The sequence below is a fragment of the Gobius niger genome (genome assembly GCF_951799975.1).
Source record: "Gobius niger genome assembly, chromosome: 1".
NCBI lineage: Eukaryota > Metazoa > Chordata > Actinopteri > Gobiiformes > Gobiidae > Gobius > Gobius niger.
The window spans coordinates 44,095,197-44,114,337 of NC_136852.1; the positions used below are offsets into that span (position 1 = coordinate 44,095,197).

General features: G+C 42.6%; 1 protein-coding gene across 2 annotated transcripts in view; it reads right to left on the minus strand.

Annotated features, from left to right (window-relative positions):
* The window catches only part of unc5db (unc-5 netrin receptor Db), a 591,396-nt gene that overhangs the window by 89,971 nt on the left and 482,284 nt on the right, over positions 1–19,141 (minus strand). For both annotated transcript variants that reach the window (XM_079567276.1, XM_079567275.1), the window contains one exon: positions 7,995–8,079. In XM_079567276.1, coding sequence (XP_079423402.1) covers positions 7,995–8,079 — 85 coding nt within the window. The remainder of the gene's footprint in view (positions 1–7,994; positions 8,080–19,141) is intronic.

A 19,141-nucleotide genomic window follows, 5' to 3' on the forward strand; every position in this document is an offset into this window, starting at 1 on the left:
ACACGCTAATGGAATCATGAAGAAGAAGCTAACAGGCTAGTGGGCAAAGCTAACTGCAGAATAGCGCCACTTAAAGAGTATTTACAGCCAAGTTTGAGTGAAAGAAATGATCTTCATTGTGTAATTGGATGTACAATATCCCTCTCTCCCTTTGTCTTTTCTGTCAGCGTAGTATTTACTCTCAAGGACAATTAATGAGTACAAAATCTCAACATGCTCCGACACCTGCAGCTTATGGCCTCTAGCGGCATGAGTTACTTAGTACTGTTTTAAATCCAAGACCGGAAAGCAGCTGCTAAAGTGGTGAGGTCATTGCATGAGTGAATCAAAAAACACATTTTTAGAAAAGTTTTGTAACGTGTTTCTCCGGTCTTTCGTATGGGTGACTCCCAGAAAGCAAATGACCATATTTGGATTATAGTTACTGTAGCTACTTCCAGGAAGTCTCCGCCTCGCTTGCTACAAAACGTCCTGAGTTTTGCCATCTTTATACCCTCCTGAACAATACCCTCCAATTGCATTAACCAAGCATATTTTCTCCATTTCGGCTTTACCCAAATCTAAGAGCTTCTTGACTGGAGCTTACAGCCTATAGACCAAGTGTAGCGCCTCAGCTGAAAGCTAAAACCCACAAGACTCATCTAAACTGTTCTGTTGCTTTTTCGCCGCATTTTGGTCACATTTTGGTCTGTTTTGTCATGTTTTTGTTTGTGTTTTTTTCTTTTATCACTTTTTTGTGACTTTTTAGTCGTGTTTGTCATTTTGTTCATTGTGTTATTGTGGCTTTTGTTGCCCTTTTGTCACTTCTTTTTTGGCTTTTTTTTTATCGCTTTTTCATCACACTTTCGTCACGTTTTTGTCTTTATTTTGACACCTTGTCCCAGAAGCTTTTAGATTTGGGTAAAGCCAAACTGGAGAAAATGTGCCCGGTTCCGGTGATTTAAATATACACTCGGACAACGCACGAAACCCAAACACAGCAACGCAAAGTAAACATTTTACAGCGCAATTTCGGTGAGTTCCAGCAGGAATATCCTCTTCCTCCACTGCTTTCTCGACCTCCGAATTGGTCAAAGAGCCAGGAAAAACATCCCCTCCCTCGTCCAGCCTCTCGCCCTCGCGGCCTCCCTCGGTTCAATAGATGCCGGTACTGTATTTCAGAGCTTCCTCCAGAGATGCACGCTGGGAAACGCGGTCCTCCACTTCAAAGCTGCGACGTCCCCCGGAGCCCGCCTGTATAAATGGACACCCCCCCATCACCTCACACTGCGCTTGCATACGGACAGGAACGGGGCAGGCGAGGGGCACTGTGGGTAGAGCTCGTCACGCTGGGCTCATGGGAAATGCGGTCCTGCTGAGAGGGGGAGGCGGAGATCCACACGGGTCCGGATATAGCTTTGACACTTATAGCAGTTTATATACAGGGGTTTGAGAGAAGGAGAAACCGTGGCAAATGAGAGTCTATCGAAGGTCCAGGTCCTTGTGGGATGAATATCAGAGCGATCAACTCTGTAAGGTTCTTTCCCTGGCAAAGTATATTTTCAGTGGCAAATCTAAATAATGGATAGAGCCACAGTAGCTCTGAGGAGTGTGGATGTTATTTATTTACTGAATGTTATTTATTTACTGAATGTTATTTATTTACTGACACTGTTTTCCCACTGTATTTCTGTAGGCACTTTGTTGTGCACATTAATTTTTTGTAAAGTATTTAAATTGTAGTCTTTTGAAGGACCCCAAAAAACTAGCTGCCATGAAACGGGAAGCTAATGAGGATCCGAATAAAACAAAACAAAACTCGATAGAACACACAAAGCGTTAAAATGAGTCCAGACAATTTAGCTGTGCATAATTTTTAGAGACATCAATTCATTTTTCAGGTGAGACACGGCAGGCGAACACATTGATTTTTCACGCAGAGAGTCAATGTGGTGATTTCTGTCTTAATGTCTTGGTTTTCATGTCAGGGTGTAAAATAGACTAAACTTACCCCGTACAATGTTTATTTTATGACGTTTTGTCACTAGCGAGGCGGAGATATCCAGGAAGTACAACATCGTGCTGAATAAGGCCAGGTTCCTTCGTGTATTTATTCACAAATATTGACATATTTTACATCCACGTGTCCTGTGGAGGGTCCCCGAGATGGCGCTATAATCCAAATATGGTCATTTCCTTTCTGGGACCCAAAGACCAGAGAAACACGTTACAAAACTTTAGGGCCAGTTTTCTCTAAATGAGGTTATTGTTCGCTCATGCAACAAAATATCTACTATTTTAGCTCCTACAGACTCCAAACTTACTTAATATTTTAGCATTTTTTTTTTCTTCTTTAAAATATCTATTTCCCAACGTGATTTGTTGAGCTTTGAACTAAAAAAAAAAAAAAAAAAAAGAAAAAAGGCAAAAATTGAGCTTACACTTTTTTTTTTTTTTTTTAACTTAAAGCAGAAGTTGTTAACCTTAATAAATCCTTTCTGTAGTCCCTCTGGGGGTAATACAATTGTTAATGGGGTGATTGGGGGGGGTCTTTCATCTCCCCCTGGTGTCTCTGGTCGGAGGCCCCAGGTGGTACTAATGGAATCACGAAGAAGAAGCTATCGGGCTAACGGGCAAAGCTAACTGTGGGCTAGCACCACTTAAACAGTATACGGCACCTGCAGTGGCGCTTATGGCCTCTAGGGGCATGAGTTACTTAGTACTGCAGCAGTAAGTAACTTTTTTACCTTAATGAATCCTTTTTTTTTTACCTTAATGAATCCTTTCCGCAGTCCCTCCGGGAGTAATACAAGTGTTAATGTGATGATTGGGGGGTCTTTCATCTCCCCCCGGTGTCTTTGGCCAGAAAACCACAATTGCAACTTTGCTGCCACCGGGTCGGAGTCACCAATACACACTAATGGAATCAGGAAGAAGAAGCTAATAGGCAAACGGGCAAAGCTAGCAGCGGGCTTGCACCACTTAAACAGTATTTACAGCCAGGTTTGAGTGAAAAAAAATCTCTCAATTGTGTAGTTGGATGTACAATATCCCTCTCTCCCTTTGTCTTTTCTGTCAGCGTAGTATTTACTCTCACGGAGAATTAATGAGTAAAAAACTGTAACATGCTACGACATTAGCGGTGGCGCTGATGGCCGCTATGGTCTGCTCTTTATTTTCAGTAAAAAGGCTGAGGACTCATTGCACAAACTGAATGCACAGGTTGAGGGTTCAATTCCCGGACAGCGCAGATGACATTTTCCTGACTAAAAAAATAAAACATTTGAAAGATTTTTGGCCATGGGATAAAGACTAAGGACTTGTGCTCAACCACCACCAAAGCATCAGCATCATTCTGCTGTGCGGGGGAAAACATTTTACACTAGCATTTTGCTACATTTCACCTTGATAAAAAAACAACAAAAAACCCCCCACAAATGTTCAACAGACAAATTTGTAATGCTCATCCAAATCCCAATATAGTTAACAAAGCTATTGCCTTCTGTAATTTCGTTCTCATCCTTGTTTTTAAATGTTGCCTGAGAGCGATGTTAGAGATGCAATAATCCTCTGCCTATAAAGGAGGCAACATCTCTGCAATAAGAACAGCTTGTATTTACTCTGTACTTACACTTTAAATATCGCTGCGCTTTGTGGAAACACTCAATAAAACCTCAAAGTGTATCCTGCGGGGACGTTCAATTTAAAGCAAAGGAAAAAAAATCTACTGATCTCTGCAAAAAAAAAAAACATCTGCACTGACAGGGTGTGCAGAGCTGCATTGTAAAGGAATATACATTGTGATACTTCTCCCCATATGGAAGTGAATCAGGCTAATTGATTTTTAATTAAAAAGCCACATGTTGTGAAATGAAGCCGTGGTTTCATAAAGCTGTCAGACACACCTTTGGTTCATTCAACACCGCTGAAATCGTTAATGTAAATCGAGCTATATTGGCAAAAAAATATATATATAGCAAGAGAGACAGAGACGCTTTTCATGCAACAGTTCAAACAAATGCATAAAAAGGCTCCCAGGGTAAAAAAATTATATTAATGAAATAATACTCAGCAGTAGGTGGCGCTGTGGAGATGTTCTTTCAAATGATGCATTTTGGTTTTGCAGATAAAAAAAGGTTTTTATGTCGTCTCGCGAACACTTTCTGCTATACTTACAGTACACTGCTGTGATTTTGTATTAGAAAAAGTAATGCTGTGATATTGGACTCTAAAAAAACGATTGGTTGAAATTGGTCAATATTTTTTGTTGTTGTTTACTGCAAATAAAAACAATAAGCGAACTATTAAGTAGCTGTTAAAAAAATGCCACATGTATTTTGAGTAAAGCCAAATCTACCATGACCCAAACAAGACACAAAAGCAGTCTCTCCATGACAATGAATATTTTGACAGTGTTCTCCTTTCTGCTGTGAAAAGTTAAAGGGATATTTCAGGATTTTTGACATAGGGCCTCATTTCTTAGGCTATATCCACACAAAGACAAAATGCTATTTTTTCAGAAACTTTCTTTGTAAGCACAAAGCCAGCTTAGTAAATGTGTGCGTCCACATGGGTTGACTCTGGTCTGTGAAAACGGCGCAATTCATCTTCCAGGCCTGTGTGAGGCGCTGTGACGCTAACACAGATAATAGAACAAGATGGAGAGGCACATGCGCAGTTAACTTTAATGGAATATAAACAGTGAAAATGAAACTGATTCAAGGATTTACGATCTAAAGAAGAGACGCGGAGGAGAGTTTATTCTTCAGACACAACGGGACTAAAGCAGAAAAAACATATCAGGGACTGGAATTTTACTGTCAGTCCAAAAACACAGACTGACTGGGCCGTGTTTTTCTACTTGTCACCTGTGGCTTGTGGACTGCAGTGGAGCAAAGAGGAGCGGAGTCAAACCATCATAGATCCATGAGTAAAATCATAAGGTCAGTAGATTATGGATAACAGACACCACTCTGGCGCTGTGATGTCATCGTTTTAGTAAAAGTTGCAGAGATGTTGTAACAACGGCGCCACGTAACCAGCGTTTTGAGATCGTTCCACTCTGGGACCTAGTTTGGAAAATGTTTGTTTAAAGCAGTACTAAGTAACATGTTTACCTTAATAAATCCTTTTCGTAGTCCCTGTAGGGGTAATACAAGTGTTTATGGGATGATTGGAGGGTCTTTCATCTCCCCCTGGTGTCTCTGGCCAGAAAACCATGTTTGCAACTTGACTGCCACCAGACCGGAGCAAGCAATACACACTAATGGAATCACAAAGAAGAAGCTAACATGCTAACGGGTAAAGCTAACTGCGGGCTAACGTCACTTTAAACAGTATTTACAGCTGAGTTTGAGAGAAAAAAAATTCCATTGTATAATTGGATCTACAATATCCCTCTTTCCTTTCACCTTTCCTGTCAGCGTAGTATTTACTCTCCAAGACAATTTATAAGGCAAGAGTTACTTAGTACTGCTTTAAAGATGCACAAAACACCGGGCTCGTATGGACGACACACTGGATTGATAAAATATCTTTGGGTTTGGTATTTCATAAATGCATGCTTGTAGTCAAAGACCGAATATCAGCAAGAAATTACAATAAAACATTATTAATATAAACACTTTCATAACATTTTCATAAGATAAGATCACCCTTTCAAGTCCTTATTGTACAACCTCCATCCGCTGCGCAGATTTCTTTGAGAACTTTGACCTCTAGTTTTTGGCAGCAGTGGGTGTCGCTGTGGCCCCATCTCTCTGACCAGCTTCACAGCGGCCTTCTCTCTCCCGCTCTGCAGTGTGGGTACCTCCGGTGTGGCTCTCTTTTGCACTCTCTCCAGCTGTGCAGCCTGGCCATTGTTGCTCCCCACTAAGATGACGCCACCATACTCTAAGCTTGGTCTCACAAGTGTGGTGTCGATGGTCAGGAGATCCTGTTGTGGCAGGCCCTGTCTTGCCTAGACAGTCAGGAAATGAAGGCGCTTGGAGGCTTTCCTCACCATTTGATCAATATTCTTGCAGTCCTTATATTATAGGCTCGCACATGTCTATGGTAACCAGCCTGCATTAAACACAGTCTGACCCAAGCACAGGGCACTTGAGGCAAATCACTTATTTCAACCTGGATAGACTCAAACAGACAAAAGCAGCGATTAGGAAGATTTATTGGTGGTGGTATAGGGGACGCAGCAGGGAGAAGCAGTGGGAAGATGTGGAGACGGGGCGGAGGTGGGTCGCAGCGCAGCTGGGAAGTTGCTGGGGCTTAAAAGCGGGACCGAGGGCGATGATTGGCTGCTATGGAGGTGCGGCTCTTACGCTGATGGCTGAGGTGGAGGTGAGGCCCTCTCGGAAGCGATCATTGGCTGGAGGTAGGTGATGCTGAAATTAGTCTACCAGGCTGAATTAACGCTTAAGCTTCATGACACCAGACCACTGATATAAGTGTCTGTGTTGACTGAATCATTTTTGAAATATAACCATTTTGCATTTAAAAGAATTTGAGCAGCATCAGCTTCCTGGTTGTGAGCTACGCAGCGGCGGAGAGATCTGCTCGGTTACCGGATCTAAAGTAGTTTGTTTACCTGCGGCCGGCATTACTACACATGGATTTCACAAAGGAGCTTTGTACAAATCAGATATGGCAACGTTTGGAGGACTACCCCATGATTTTGAAGAGGCTTTTAATGCAGGCTACTAGTTACCATAGACATGCGCTAGCCTAGCACTAGCCTAGCACCACTAAACTCTTTGTAGTAGGTTGAAAAAACGCTACATCTAAAGTTTTATATTTTAACAAACACCCCCTCTATTTTTTTGAATATTCGCTATTGTCTGTTTTGTTTGAGTTATACATCTTACCAGTAGATGGTGCTGTAGCGCTACTGTGGGGACTAGAGAGGCTCGCGCAGGCGCAGCTTCAGAAGTAAACGAGCTGTGGCCTGACTAACAACGTCTCCTCTACGTCTGTCCACAGGTACGGTAAAAAAAAGTTCTTTTGGTAGCTCAATCTTGGTCCAAAATCGTTTTAATCCAATTCGAAGTGTTGAATGTATGATCTGAACGAATTGTGAAACTGCAAGATCATTTGGTTTAATTAGAAGATGTATTTTACGTTGCGAACGTTGTTCAACGGTTAAACGAAAAAACGTTAGTTAAAAATGTAGTTGTAGAATGAATGTATTGCGAAGCAAACTGTCAATGATCCAAGCAGTGTTTTGTGCTAAAGTCCTTTGTAAAACATTTTCATATCTAATTCGTTAAATATTATCCAAATTCAAGTTTAGTTTCAGAGTGATGAAGTCCGTTGTCGCCAGTTGCTGGGCGCTTTCTTTTCATGTTGCCGCGCTGCGTGTGTGTATGTATGTGCGCGTGCGTACGGACGGAGACGGAGCAAGGCGTTGAAGGGAGACATTTAGTGGACTTTTTTATACACTACCGCAGTCATATGGATTTGTAAAGTGAAGGAGTATGTGAGTGTGTGTGTGAGAAAGATATTTTTGAGATGTCTATGTATTTATTTTGTCAATTGTCAATAATTGTATGTCTTCATGTATGTAAATATTGAATTCAGAAATAAACGAGCTGTGGCCTGACTAACAACGTCTCCTCTACGTCTGTCCACAGCATGACCATAGGCAACACGCTAGTTGTGTGCCACTTGTAACCGCCCAGCTTCCCCTAGGGCTGGCGCCGGTAACATCTTCAAATATAAGGACTGCATGAATAAAAAAAAAAACATATATATCTCCAGAAATCAACCACACTCTGGATAAATAAGTGCATTTCTATGAAGGTTGTTATGGCGAATGATAATTGGTAAGCACTCTCACATTTATACAGAGCTTTATATCGGCTCTAAAAGCACCTCTTCACCACATCATGCTCTTCTTCAAAACACTTAAATACTGAGACACCGGAGGCAAAGCGGACATGATGACAGCGTGCACCCAGAGTAGATTAGAACCACACACTGTTTTGCGACCTTAGTCATGAACAGTTGAGCGTTGCACAGACCTGGCCTCCGGTGGAGTGATGGCCATGTACATGTCCCACGTGGAGTTCTCCGGCACCGCTCCGTGAGGCACCAGCAGACTCACTCCTGTAACACACATCACACAATCTGTCAGACATGGACTGTGCGCACGGCGACGGCTGCGTCACACTGAAAAACACTTTACATATGCGACAGATTCACAAGTTGTAAGGAATTTGTTTTTTGCAGCAAACTGTGTCAAAACAAGACTTTCATGAACACAAATTCAGTGTCAGAACGGGGATAAAATGGAAGTAAACAAAGAAAACTATCAATACAGCTGGACTTTTGCACATTTCTAAGTTTTGTTCATTACTTGTTTTAGGCTGAGTTTGCGGAGAGAAGGTTGTGCAGCCCGACACACGAGTCGATAGGGACAGAGTGAACTCCTGTAGGCGCCATTTCATTTATTTATTTATCAGGACAATGCACAGTTATGATCGTGAGCAAAGATGCTTGTACCAGACTGTAGTTTTTCAAGCTAATTTCCATCTGTAGTCCTCGGTGCAATCTATACAGTGCAAATAATCATTCAGATGCGCTCGCTGTATCGGACTGTTATGGTAAAGAGGGAGCTGAGTCAGGGGGCAATGCTCTAGATTTAGTGATCGATCTACATTCCCACCCTCACCTGTGGTTATGAGTTTTGGGCAATGACCGAAAGGACAAGACCGTGGATACAAGAGGCCGAAATGAGCTTCCTTCGCAGGGTGGGTGGCTGGCTCAGTTACCCGGGAGGAGCTCGGAGTAGAGTCGCTGCTCCTTCACGTTGAAAGGAGCCAGCTGAGGTGGCAAGGGCATCTGTTTCGGGAGGTGTTCCAGGCATGTCTTATTGGGACAAGGCCTCGTTGGACTATGTCTCCGAGCTGGCCTGGTGTCGCCTCGGGGTCCCCCCAGAACAGCTGGGGGAGGTGTGCGGGGATCGGGAAGTCTGGGCATCTCTGCTGAGACTGCTGCCCCCGCGACCCGGCCCCGGGTAAAGCGGAAGCAAATGGATGGATGGATAATCATTTAGTCATCACCATCACATCACATCCATAACACAGGCTATGACACATCATTCCTTTTCATGTTCATAAATTAGACTACAATTTATCACATGCCGTCATCCCGTATACAGTCACACAACCATCATAGTATAGGAACGATGGTAGAGCAGCAGAAGTAAAGTCCTGTATATACTGTGGTAAATTTGGGGTCCTGATATCGCTGGGAAGTCCACCTGTGTTTGTAAGAAAATGATCTTTACATCAATATATAGTATTGGAAAAGAAATTGTCTCACAAACGTCCAGAATGAGCAGGGTCAATTTACGATAATACGGAAACAATACTTTTTTTTTTTTTTTTTGCCTTGTGAAATATAATGACCTTACATTTAACTCAATAAGGGTCAATTGGGAACACAACGCAATCCATATGCGGTTCAAAGTAATGTCATCTTCATCAATCAACAGAAGCAATTGTGCTTTCCAAATTTGCTCATAAGAGATGAAATCTTTTTTTTCTTCTAGATCCGCTGTACCAGCAGAGGGCGCACTATCACGGTGGATCTGCTGCGCCACTAGGTCTGCAGGTTTCCCTTTTTGAAAAGTGTAATGTCAGTAAAACTAAATCACAAAAAATGTTTACGAATAGACGTGTTTTAGTGTTTTTAGCTTGAACATTAATTTGACGCGAACGTGTTAAAACCGCGCCGCGATTCAAGCTGAAAAACTCACAGCCCAAAGTCTATTCAAGCTTTTCTTCATTTCTTTCACTCTTGTTTACATTGTGAAAAGGGAATGGTCATGACCCTCTGCGTAAATAAGGCTAATTGCTATTTTCTCTGACGACGATAAAGTGCATCTTAATTACAACATACAAGATGACATTGTCAAAGCAACACAGGGAAAACATGTTTCCGAAGGTAATTATCGGTTGATAGTGAAAGAAAAACGTGCTATAACGCACTGCTGTGTCTTTTTTCACGAAATCTTTTGAAAATCAAAAGACGAACTGCACTTTCTTGGAACTTGCCTCCAGTAATTTGTCAGAACAGAATATGATTAGCTTTTTGTTGCTAAATTTTCTTTGTAAAAGGCAGCGCTGGTTTGAAGTGGAACCCGCTGGATCAAAAAGCTGCTGCGCTCGGCTGAATTTAGATGGACTCACCGCTGCGCACACTCTCCCTCATCAGCCTGACCCCACTTTAATAACACTCACCTGTCCTCTCCCCCCCCCCTCCTTGTCTCTTTCTTTTTCCTTTTCTCTCCATTTTCTCTCTCCATTTCACTCTTCATCTCTCTCCTCCTCCTCTCCTGGTGTCTCCACCCGCTTTCAATCTCTCTTCCCCTTCCTCCCTCTCTCTTGTTTCCTTCGGTCTCATTTTTCTTCTCTAGTATTTATTGGAGCTTTTTGGAGCTTCAAACCATGTTATAACACTCCCTCACCAAATACATAACAGGAGTAGTATTTCACTACATTCATGCAGTTCAGAGTAATCCTAATCGGTTAATCCTGTTCTAATTTAGCTGTTTCTTCTTCTATGGCGTGCGCTTCGTTCTGCACGTCCTCGGTACAATTGTGTCATTGTTAAAACCTACTGTAAAACCGTCTTCCACATTTTTTTAAAGCCCATAATCCAAACATGATATTGGTTCTGAGCCGTTCTCCTAAAAGTGTGTTTATCAGGCCGTGCTGAGGCTGTAAACCACGGCGTAAATCGAAACTGAAAGTATTTTTTTTGATAAGCTATTCGTCCAGCTGCCAGCAGGTGGAGCCCCAGGCAAGGTTTTCACCAGCTCTAGCGCCTTCATTTCATTGTTAGGATATTAAACAGCAACTAAGACCTGACTTCGCCCGCATTGGCCGTTTACAATGGCTGCCGATGTGAGTCGCTGAGGGGGCGTGGTCAGTGCTACGAGAATGTGAAATTCTCCCCCCGTGAGGCCGAATAGCTGACATCTCCACATGCGATAAGTGTTCATGACACGGGCTTCTGCAGCTTAGTGCACGTGAGTCATCATATGAATGATTTTTCACAGCAGATTGTTCAGTAGAAGCAAACAAAAACGGCAGTTGTAGCATGGAGCCTCATGTTAGCATTATCCGTTTCCTAAGTAGGCTATGGGCTGTTGACTTTGCTCCTCTCTGTGCCTTTCTATGTTTAGAAAACTATATTCATAATTCAGCATTTGTTAAAGTAGTTTTGGAGTCATTGGGAGAAATTTGGATTTTTATCTTCTTTGTTTTCCCCTTCTGACTGCTTCAAACTAGCCTGGCTAACGCCAGACTAAAATCACAAGTGATATTTAGTCTGGGGACCACCAATTCATTTTCTCTTAAGAGAAGTGTGGTTTACGATCGTCCATCGTCGTTTATTGGGCGCTACAAAAGTCTATCATGCTTCTGCCTGTAGCCACAGCCAATCGTAACATCGTATGAGATGGCGTATGACGTACCCGCTGCAAACTTTCGAGCTAAACTATTTAAAACACGGCCTAAAAAGCTTGATCGAAAAATTCCATCGCGTCTGCTGCTGTCATGTTGGATCCGTAAATAAACTTTTTCTTTTTTAGCCGTAAATAAACTACAAGCTTCCTTATATCGAATAGCGCGTCATCGTCTTGCCGTCCCTCCTCGTTCTGTGATTGGTTCCCAAATCCACGCGAAAATTCCGGCCATGGCCCCCAGGCATGGCGTTAGCCGGGTTAGCTTCAAACATGACCACATAGGCTATTGGTTCTGCTGTCCGTATCTACTGAAAACCTACACTTCCACTTCCTCCTTCGCTGGGCGTGATCGGGGAACGATCTGCTGATCAGATCACAGTGAGCTCATGACGTGGAGTTCTACGTTTGCAAAATGGTGGAGGTTCACTAAAATTACGTTTTAGCCATGAGGGGGCTAAAAAGTAGCTTTAGACGTAGCTTTCGACGATTTTAGCCTATATAGTGTATAAAATCCTTGATTACAATAAAATGACATGTGGTAACAGCAGATTATCCTCTAAAATCATCAGATATACAGTTTCTCAGCAGAAAACAGCTGCTTTGGCCATGTTCTTTAAAGACCTTGTACCTGATTGTTGTTGGGAGGGAGCAAGTAAATAACACATTCCACAGTTCCAAATTCTTCAAAGGTTTGATGCAACTGGCCTGCAAGTTTATGAAACTGATCGTGGTTTTCGATGCACAGGTATACAGCCTTTATGTTTAGAACAGTGTAACTTACAAGAATATTACAACACAATTATGCCACAATTATGCCCACGAGCCGCTCGCAAAATGAACACCCTGTCCGTCACTCTCTCTCCTCCTCACCCTGTGTTTTACTTTTCTTTCCATCTGCCTTTCTCTGCTTTTTCTCACCCTTATCACTCTCTCTATCCCTCCTTCTCTCCTGTCTTCCTTTCTCATCAAAACCTTAACAGGCTGATTCAATAGCCGTCACAGCAGGCTCCAACGGGATCTTGAACCAAACGTCTTTTCACGAGACGCTTTGAACTTGGTGAATTGAACAAGTTCATGCTTTCATTCTGGAGCGCGACCGGGTCATGCCCGTGAGATTTATGCATTTGTTTTTCTGAAGAGATGAGAGCGGAGTCGTGTTTAGCCTCCGCAGCCGTGAGAAGCGACAGACCTCCTATAAATACAGCTGTGAACGGGAGCTGAGGCAGATGACAGCTCTGTGTCGGTGATAGCGTTTCTTAAACACAGACACAAGCGTGAGGCCGATGGGGCGGTGTCATGAGGGCAGAGCCTGAGAGATAAGTTAGAGGAGAGTAACAGCTGAGGCAGAAGATGTTGGGTGGAAAGACAAGTGCATTTATTTAAATTACTTAAGCGTCGTATAAAAGCAACAAAATCATAAGTCATCATAAGTTCTAATAGATAGTTGGACCACCTTTACATTCACTGTGGCGTTGTTTCCATAAGCTTCTGCGATGTCAAACGACCCAGTGTTGCATTCATTTCCCACCAAGATCTTGCATGAATGATGGGAGAGTGTGACCACTGCGCAAATCCTTCTCCCACACATCCCAAAGATTCTCCATGGGGTTAAGATCTGGACTCAATCCTTCTGATGTTCCCTGACCCACTCATTCACAATGTGAGCCTGATGAAGCCTGTGCATCAGGGAAGAAGAAATCCAGTGATGGAATAACCTGGTCGTCAACTGATCCTATTCTTTCAGGCTCATTCATGAGAAGAAATGAAGTCACTTTTGTCTTGTAGCCATGGAAACATTTTATAACTGACGACAGGTCCATGGCGGCAAGGCAAAAGTGACTTTATTTTGTTCTGCAGCTCAGGGTGTAAGAACAGGAAGTTCTTGTGTCTTGTGAAGTATGAATGAGCCTTTAGGCAGATATTGCTGAATCTCGACCCCACTACCAGAAGCGACCCTGGATCAGAACAGCTATGACCAGATGACGACTTTTTTTCTTCTCCTTGACCAGGCGGTGTCTATAGCGGAGATAACCAACATCAGGGCCGGGGGACTAATCCGTCCTTCCAGAATGTATTCTATGATCCAACAGGTCACTTTGAGAAATGTGATTACTCACAACACCAGCAAAAAAAACCCGGAAATTATTGCCAGTTCACCAGAGCCCCTATAGCAGGGGAAGACATCGTCAGGCCTGGGGGCAGAATCTGACTCTTCAGCACAGAACCACTGGGCCCAAGAAGATGGCCCAGTGAGAACTATTACTATGCAAATCAATCAAAACATGCTGAAAAAAAATTAAAGAAGAAAATCGAAGCAAACTTGCCTACCCCTCTCTATGGTCTAGAGCAGTGGTTCCAAGATATAATTAAAAAATAGTGAAATTGTATTATTGAAGCTTAAGCATAAATTCAACCAGAAGACCTACCTGCAGCACTGCATTCATCGCCTCATCTCTGACTACGCCTCACCAACCGTCCGATCATCGCTTCATCTCACGCCACATCTCTGTGACAGCCTATCACCGCAGAATTCCGCACATTCCTGCTTCAACCAATCATCTCCCAGGATCCCCCGCTTAAACCCCACCCCGTTCAATGCCTCGCCCGTTTCCCAGCGTGGTGCGACCTTCCTCCGCCCCTCCTCCACCTCATCGTCCATTGGTCGTCTCAAACCTAATCCTCTACCATCCCCAGTGACCAGACTCCGGGGAGACCGCTTTGTTTCGCTTTTCAGGTTGAAATGTATTCGTAATCTAAAACAGAAAACAGTGGATTGTGGTCCTTTCCCAAAAATGACTGCAGATGCATTTTATATTGTGTTTGGTCCTACATCATACGACCAACTGATCAAAAGCAAAACACATTTCTCTAATGCAGGTCCCTGATTTTCTTTGGTTCTTTTAATGAGACGATGAAATGCTTATAGTTGCTCATGACAGACTTTATAATAATGGACATAGATCTGTACCATAGGTCCAGACACAAACTCTCTCTCTCTTTAATTGCAGGGTCAGCAGCCGCCCCACATTAAAACTGCTCTTGGTTTGTGTCCTTGAACTCTTTTAAAATCACTGCCCCTCCCGCACCACCTCCCGCAGCCTCCCCACAAACACTCTCACACCGTCCTGGTTTCGATCAGAGGAGGGGGCAGCCAGGTCAGATTTCACACCAGCGCAATAAACAAACACCACAGGACCGGCCCATCGCGGCGCCGGCATTAAATTAAAGGTTGGGCAGCTTTGCAAATAGCGTTGGCAGAAAGGTTTTGCCTATTTTGTTTACTTCCACTTCTTTCCTATCTGCAAACTATGTTGTCATGGGAAAATGTGTTCTCTGCCTTTGACCCATTCATCAACCAACTATCAACTACCGATGGACAGTCTTGCACACATCCGGAACAGCTTTTTGGCCGTGTTTTGGATTGGATTTTGAGTTGTTGAAAACTAGGGACGCACTAATTCAATGCAAGTATTGAATATCGGAGCCGATACTGGAAAAAGATATCGACGAAACATATCCGATACAGAACCGATAGCTGTTGTGGCTCTCCCCGTTTGAAAAACACAACTTTTACCGACTAAATCTAAGTGAATATGCTGCAGCTCATTTTGACGCTCAGAACCTGGAGAATTCAACTCAGTAATTATCGTTTTATGTTTTTAATCTGTAACATCCCTTTTGCAAGAAGTATAAGACTTTATTGATCTTAACACATTGAGTGCCAAAAACCGAAAAACTTGTTTGTTTGTTTTTTATTACAAAACTAGACACTCTAATACACCTTATGTGTGATTTTGGTAGCTCTGTGATGAACAGAAGTTAAATAAATGCCGATCAAATCTAGTAAAAAGTCAAGATCTAGACATTTCATTTATATTATTGTGTTTCTTTGCTTTTTTTTTTTGGTCCGCGGGGGCGCGGTGTTGCGTAGCGAACATTTGTAAACCCAACACTTCTCTCTCGCTCTCTGGAGTGCCTTTGACAAAGCAGAGCAGCCTCCCATGTACAGATCGAAACAACGATCTGCAGCAACACGCGGTGTTTCAAAACATGTCAACAATGTTGTCCTTGAAAATTGACTTGAAATATATTTAGGCATTTGCCTCTTCCCATAACGGTGGAGAGAGGAGTTAAATCAGAAGGGAGAGTGTCGCATAAAACACTAACTATCTCCGAATCAAGAAAAAAAACAGTGATTTTGATCCAAACTAGCCTCTGTTTAGCTTAGAATTTCTCAGGAACCAAGGCACGTAGAATTAAACTGTTTTCACCTACAGAGAACTTAGATTCTCGTCTTTCACACGAGCCATAGCATGTGTCCATAGCTATAACATAGAATATGCTGTGGTGCTACAAATATCATGAAAAATGGTCTGGATTGTTGGCACTCAAAAGCTAACTCCCCAAAAAACAGTATGGCACATTTTAACACAATGTGTTAAAATGGAGAAAAGTGGACCATTCACTTTTTTCCATTTTTAGGAAAGTCTCTTGATACCGGCAGATACTCAAACCTGCAGTATCGGTATCAGAAACAAAAAAGCTGCATCGGTGCATCTCCAGTGAAAACTCCTCGAAATGCTGCCAGTATAGGAAAAAGTCATGTATCTCGAACCCGTCTATAAAAACATAGATATAGTAATTACAGACAGATGATTACCTATTCAGCCCCATTCACTGTAAAGAGTCGTCTGTGAAACGTACATGACTGCTTACAGGCTCTGGAGCCAGTCAATGCACGGAAAATGCTTACACTATTTCGAGCTGATATACAAAAACTAGCTTGGCTAAACACATTTCACCTACTCCAGCGTTGTCACATGGGTCACAGCGATTTTTAGAAAAAAATTTAACTCTTTGGAGCCAGGCTTTTAGGCCGTGCTAGAGAGGTCTGAAGTCCCATTATAATCCTAATAATTTTGGCATTGAAATGTCACAAGAACTCCAAAAAACGTGACGTTTTGCTACCTGTATAAACCCTCATATTGTCCGTAAACTAAAATTAGCTATAAACAATTTAAACGTGAAAAGAACTTCTGGTAAATACATACAACAAAAAGGCAGTGTCCAAATGCTTTTATGTGAACAATAGCTGAACAATTCCATGGGCTTATTATTATTGCGGAGTGTGCGAGGAAGCCTTCAAATCTTTTGGTATTGACACAACAATCCTCAGCTCTATAACGCTCTTTCAAAATAAGACTCCAGTCATAAAAGCACAACAACACCCCTCACTTTCTCCAAACAAACACAAGGAGAATGACTCAGGTGCTTTTCTTTCTCCTCATTGCAGTCAATGATCTACTGTTACCTGCCATTACCAGGCCCACAGGAGGGGGACCGCCACCGCAGACCTGCCCCGAGGACTGAAGCCTCACTCGGGCTGTTGACCCCGTCACAGACCGGAGTGGAGCGGCGCAGAGTGAGCTCTGGCGGCGCTCGTGTTGTCAGAGAGACCGGCCGACCCTGGTGTTCGAGAGCGAGAGAGCGCAGGTATGAGCTGAATAACAAACAGCGTCTGGTTCTATAGAAACAGAGAGGCACTTAGCAACGGTAATACACAAAACTCTGATGTAGTTTTACAGAACTGACATTTTCTTTCGATTATAATTCTGTTCTGACATCCAGTAGATTGATATGTTCATGTTGTACAGCCTCGATTGCTCAGATACCTGTGTTTCCTTTTATGGATTACTGAAATTAGTTGAGCAAAAAGAAGTTTGACACGTAAGGGAAACCGTGGAAATGGCTGTCCGCAGGTTTCGGCTGTGCTTGTTCGGTTCCACATCATCGGAGGACCGCATGGGCTCTAAACAAGTAAAATACATGGGAAATTCCAGCTGTGCCGTATGAAAAGTCCTGGGTGCTGCACTGGACTTGGCTTAACCCCAATAAAGGTCAAACACAAAGAACATTCTGCTCTATGAGAACGTCTTACTCGCCCTGTACTTATACTACAACAACAGAGGAAGGAAGTTCCAAGCTCTCACAAGCCATTACGCATGTCTGATTTCTTCACATACACTAAATTTGATGCATCTAGGGCTGGGCGTTATTGACCAAAATTAATATCTCAGTGTTTCTGGGGACGTGGAGACAATGATGATGAAACAATATTTTGCAAACCATTAGCAATATGCAAAACTGTGCTGTCAATCATTTGAATTGAGATTGCTTTGCGGCGCAAAAGTTGTTTTGACAAAAGTTCAGCAAAAAAGAAAACATTTAATCCCCTTTGAGAGACTACACATCAAGAATATTTTATTTTGTATTTTTCAGCAGCATTTTTAAAAACATTTTTGTTGGTTTCTTGACATTAGAGATGTACTCGATATTGTTAAAGCAGTACTAAGTAACTCATGCCCCTACAGGCCATAAGCGCCACTGCAGGTGTTGTACCATGTTGCGTTTTTTTACAAATTTATTGTCCGTAATTTTCACTCAAAGTTGGCTGAAAATACCTGTCAAAGTGGTGCTAGCCCGCAGATAGCTCTGCCCGTTAGCATGTTAGCTTCTTCTTCGTGATTCCATTAGTGTGTATTGGGGCCTCCGACCCGGAGTGTAAGTGTGCAAGTGTGGTTTTCTGGCCAGAGACACCAGGGGGAGATGAAAGACCCTTGAATCATCCAATTAACACTTGTATTACCCCCAGAGGGACAACGGAAATATGTTTTAAGGTAAACAAGTTACTTAGTACTGCTTTAATTTGGAGATGTTCATCATTTATTGTAATTTTGATATTTACTTGAAGATTGTTAAAAGTCAATATGTAAAATAAGCATTTGCAAGTATGTGGTAGAGTTTACCAAAGCAAACAGCTCACAGCATGTACTCAAAATAATGGTACAATGCAGTAAACACGCAGCCATGCTGTTTCCATTAATGAGTGTTTTTACAAAACATGATTTCTCTACTAACAAAAACGCCAGGTGTTTGTTCTCTTCATTTTAAATGTGACACTGAAAAGTTGCAATGTTCACACAAGATTCTGTCCTTGCCACCTAAAAAAAACTCTTTCATGAGTAAGCAATAGATTACGAATAAAATGTTAATCTTTCTGAATGACGCTGGCAAACACTGCAGCAATCCTGTGACCCATTCCTACTAAGAATGATCTGAAATCCCACAGCTGGAGAGAGATCTTCGAGAAAAGCGCACAAAGAAACTACTGAGAGTAGCCTTTAACCTAAATTATTTACAGGGAAAAATACAGTGAAAAGTCGATGTTGCTGTGGCAGAGTGTGCAGTAAACTCTGCAGAGCTGGATAAAAGCGCCGGTTTATTTGGTGTCAAGGCGTTTCATCCTAAAAGACACTTGTCATCTCAGATTCCCTCAGCCCCACTCCTGGTTCAGGCCGGAGCTTCTCTAAACTTTATATCTACGCCGTTCAGCAGCCCAAGGATTCAGAGAGCCTCGTCGAGCGCTTAAAGCCAGTCAGCCCAGCGCGGCGGCACAGAGAGGAGCGGGGACGCTTTTCCAGCAGTAATGAAATAATAAAATTCAACGGTATATTTTTTATAGCTTTATCATTTTTTCACAGACTCCCCAAAACACGAATGCCAAGTAGCTACAGTGTGGGTTGTGGGGTTTCACTAGTCACAGAAAAATGTTCAATATCATGACATTTTTTCTCAACTTACAGCCCAGTTGGGAGTAAGGAGGGTCTCGCCTTCATTAACCACATGGATGCCTGA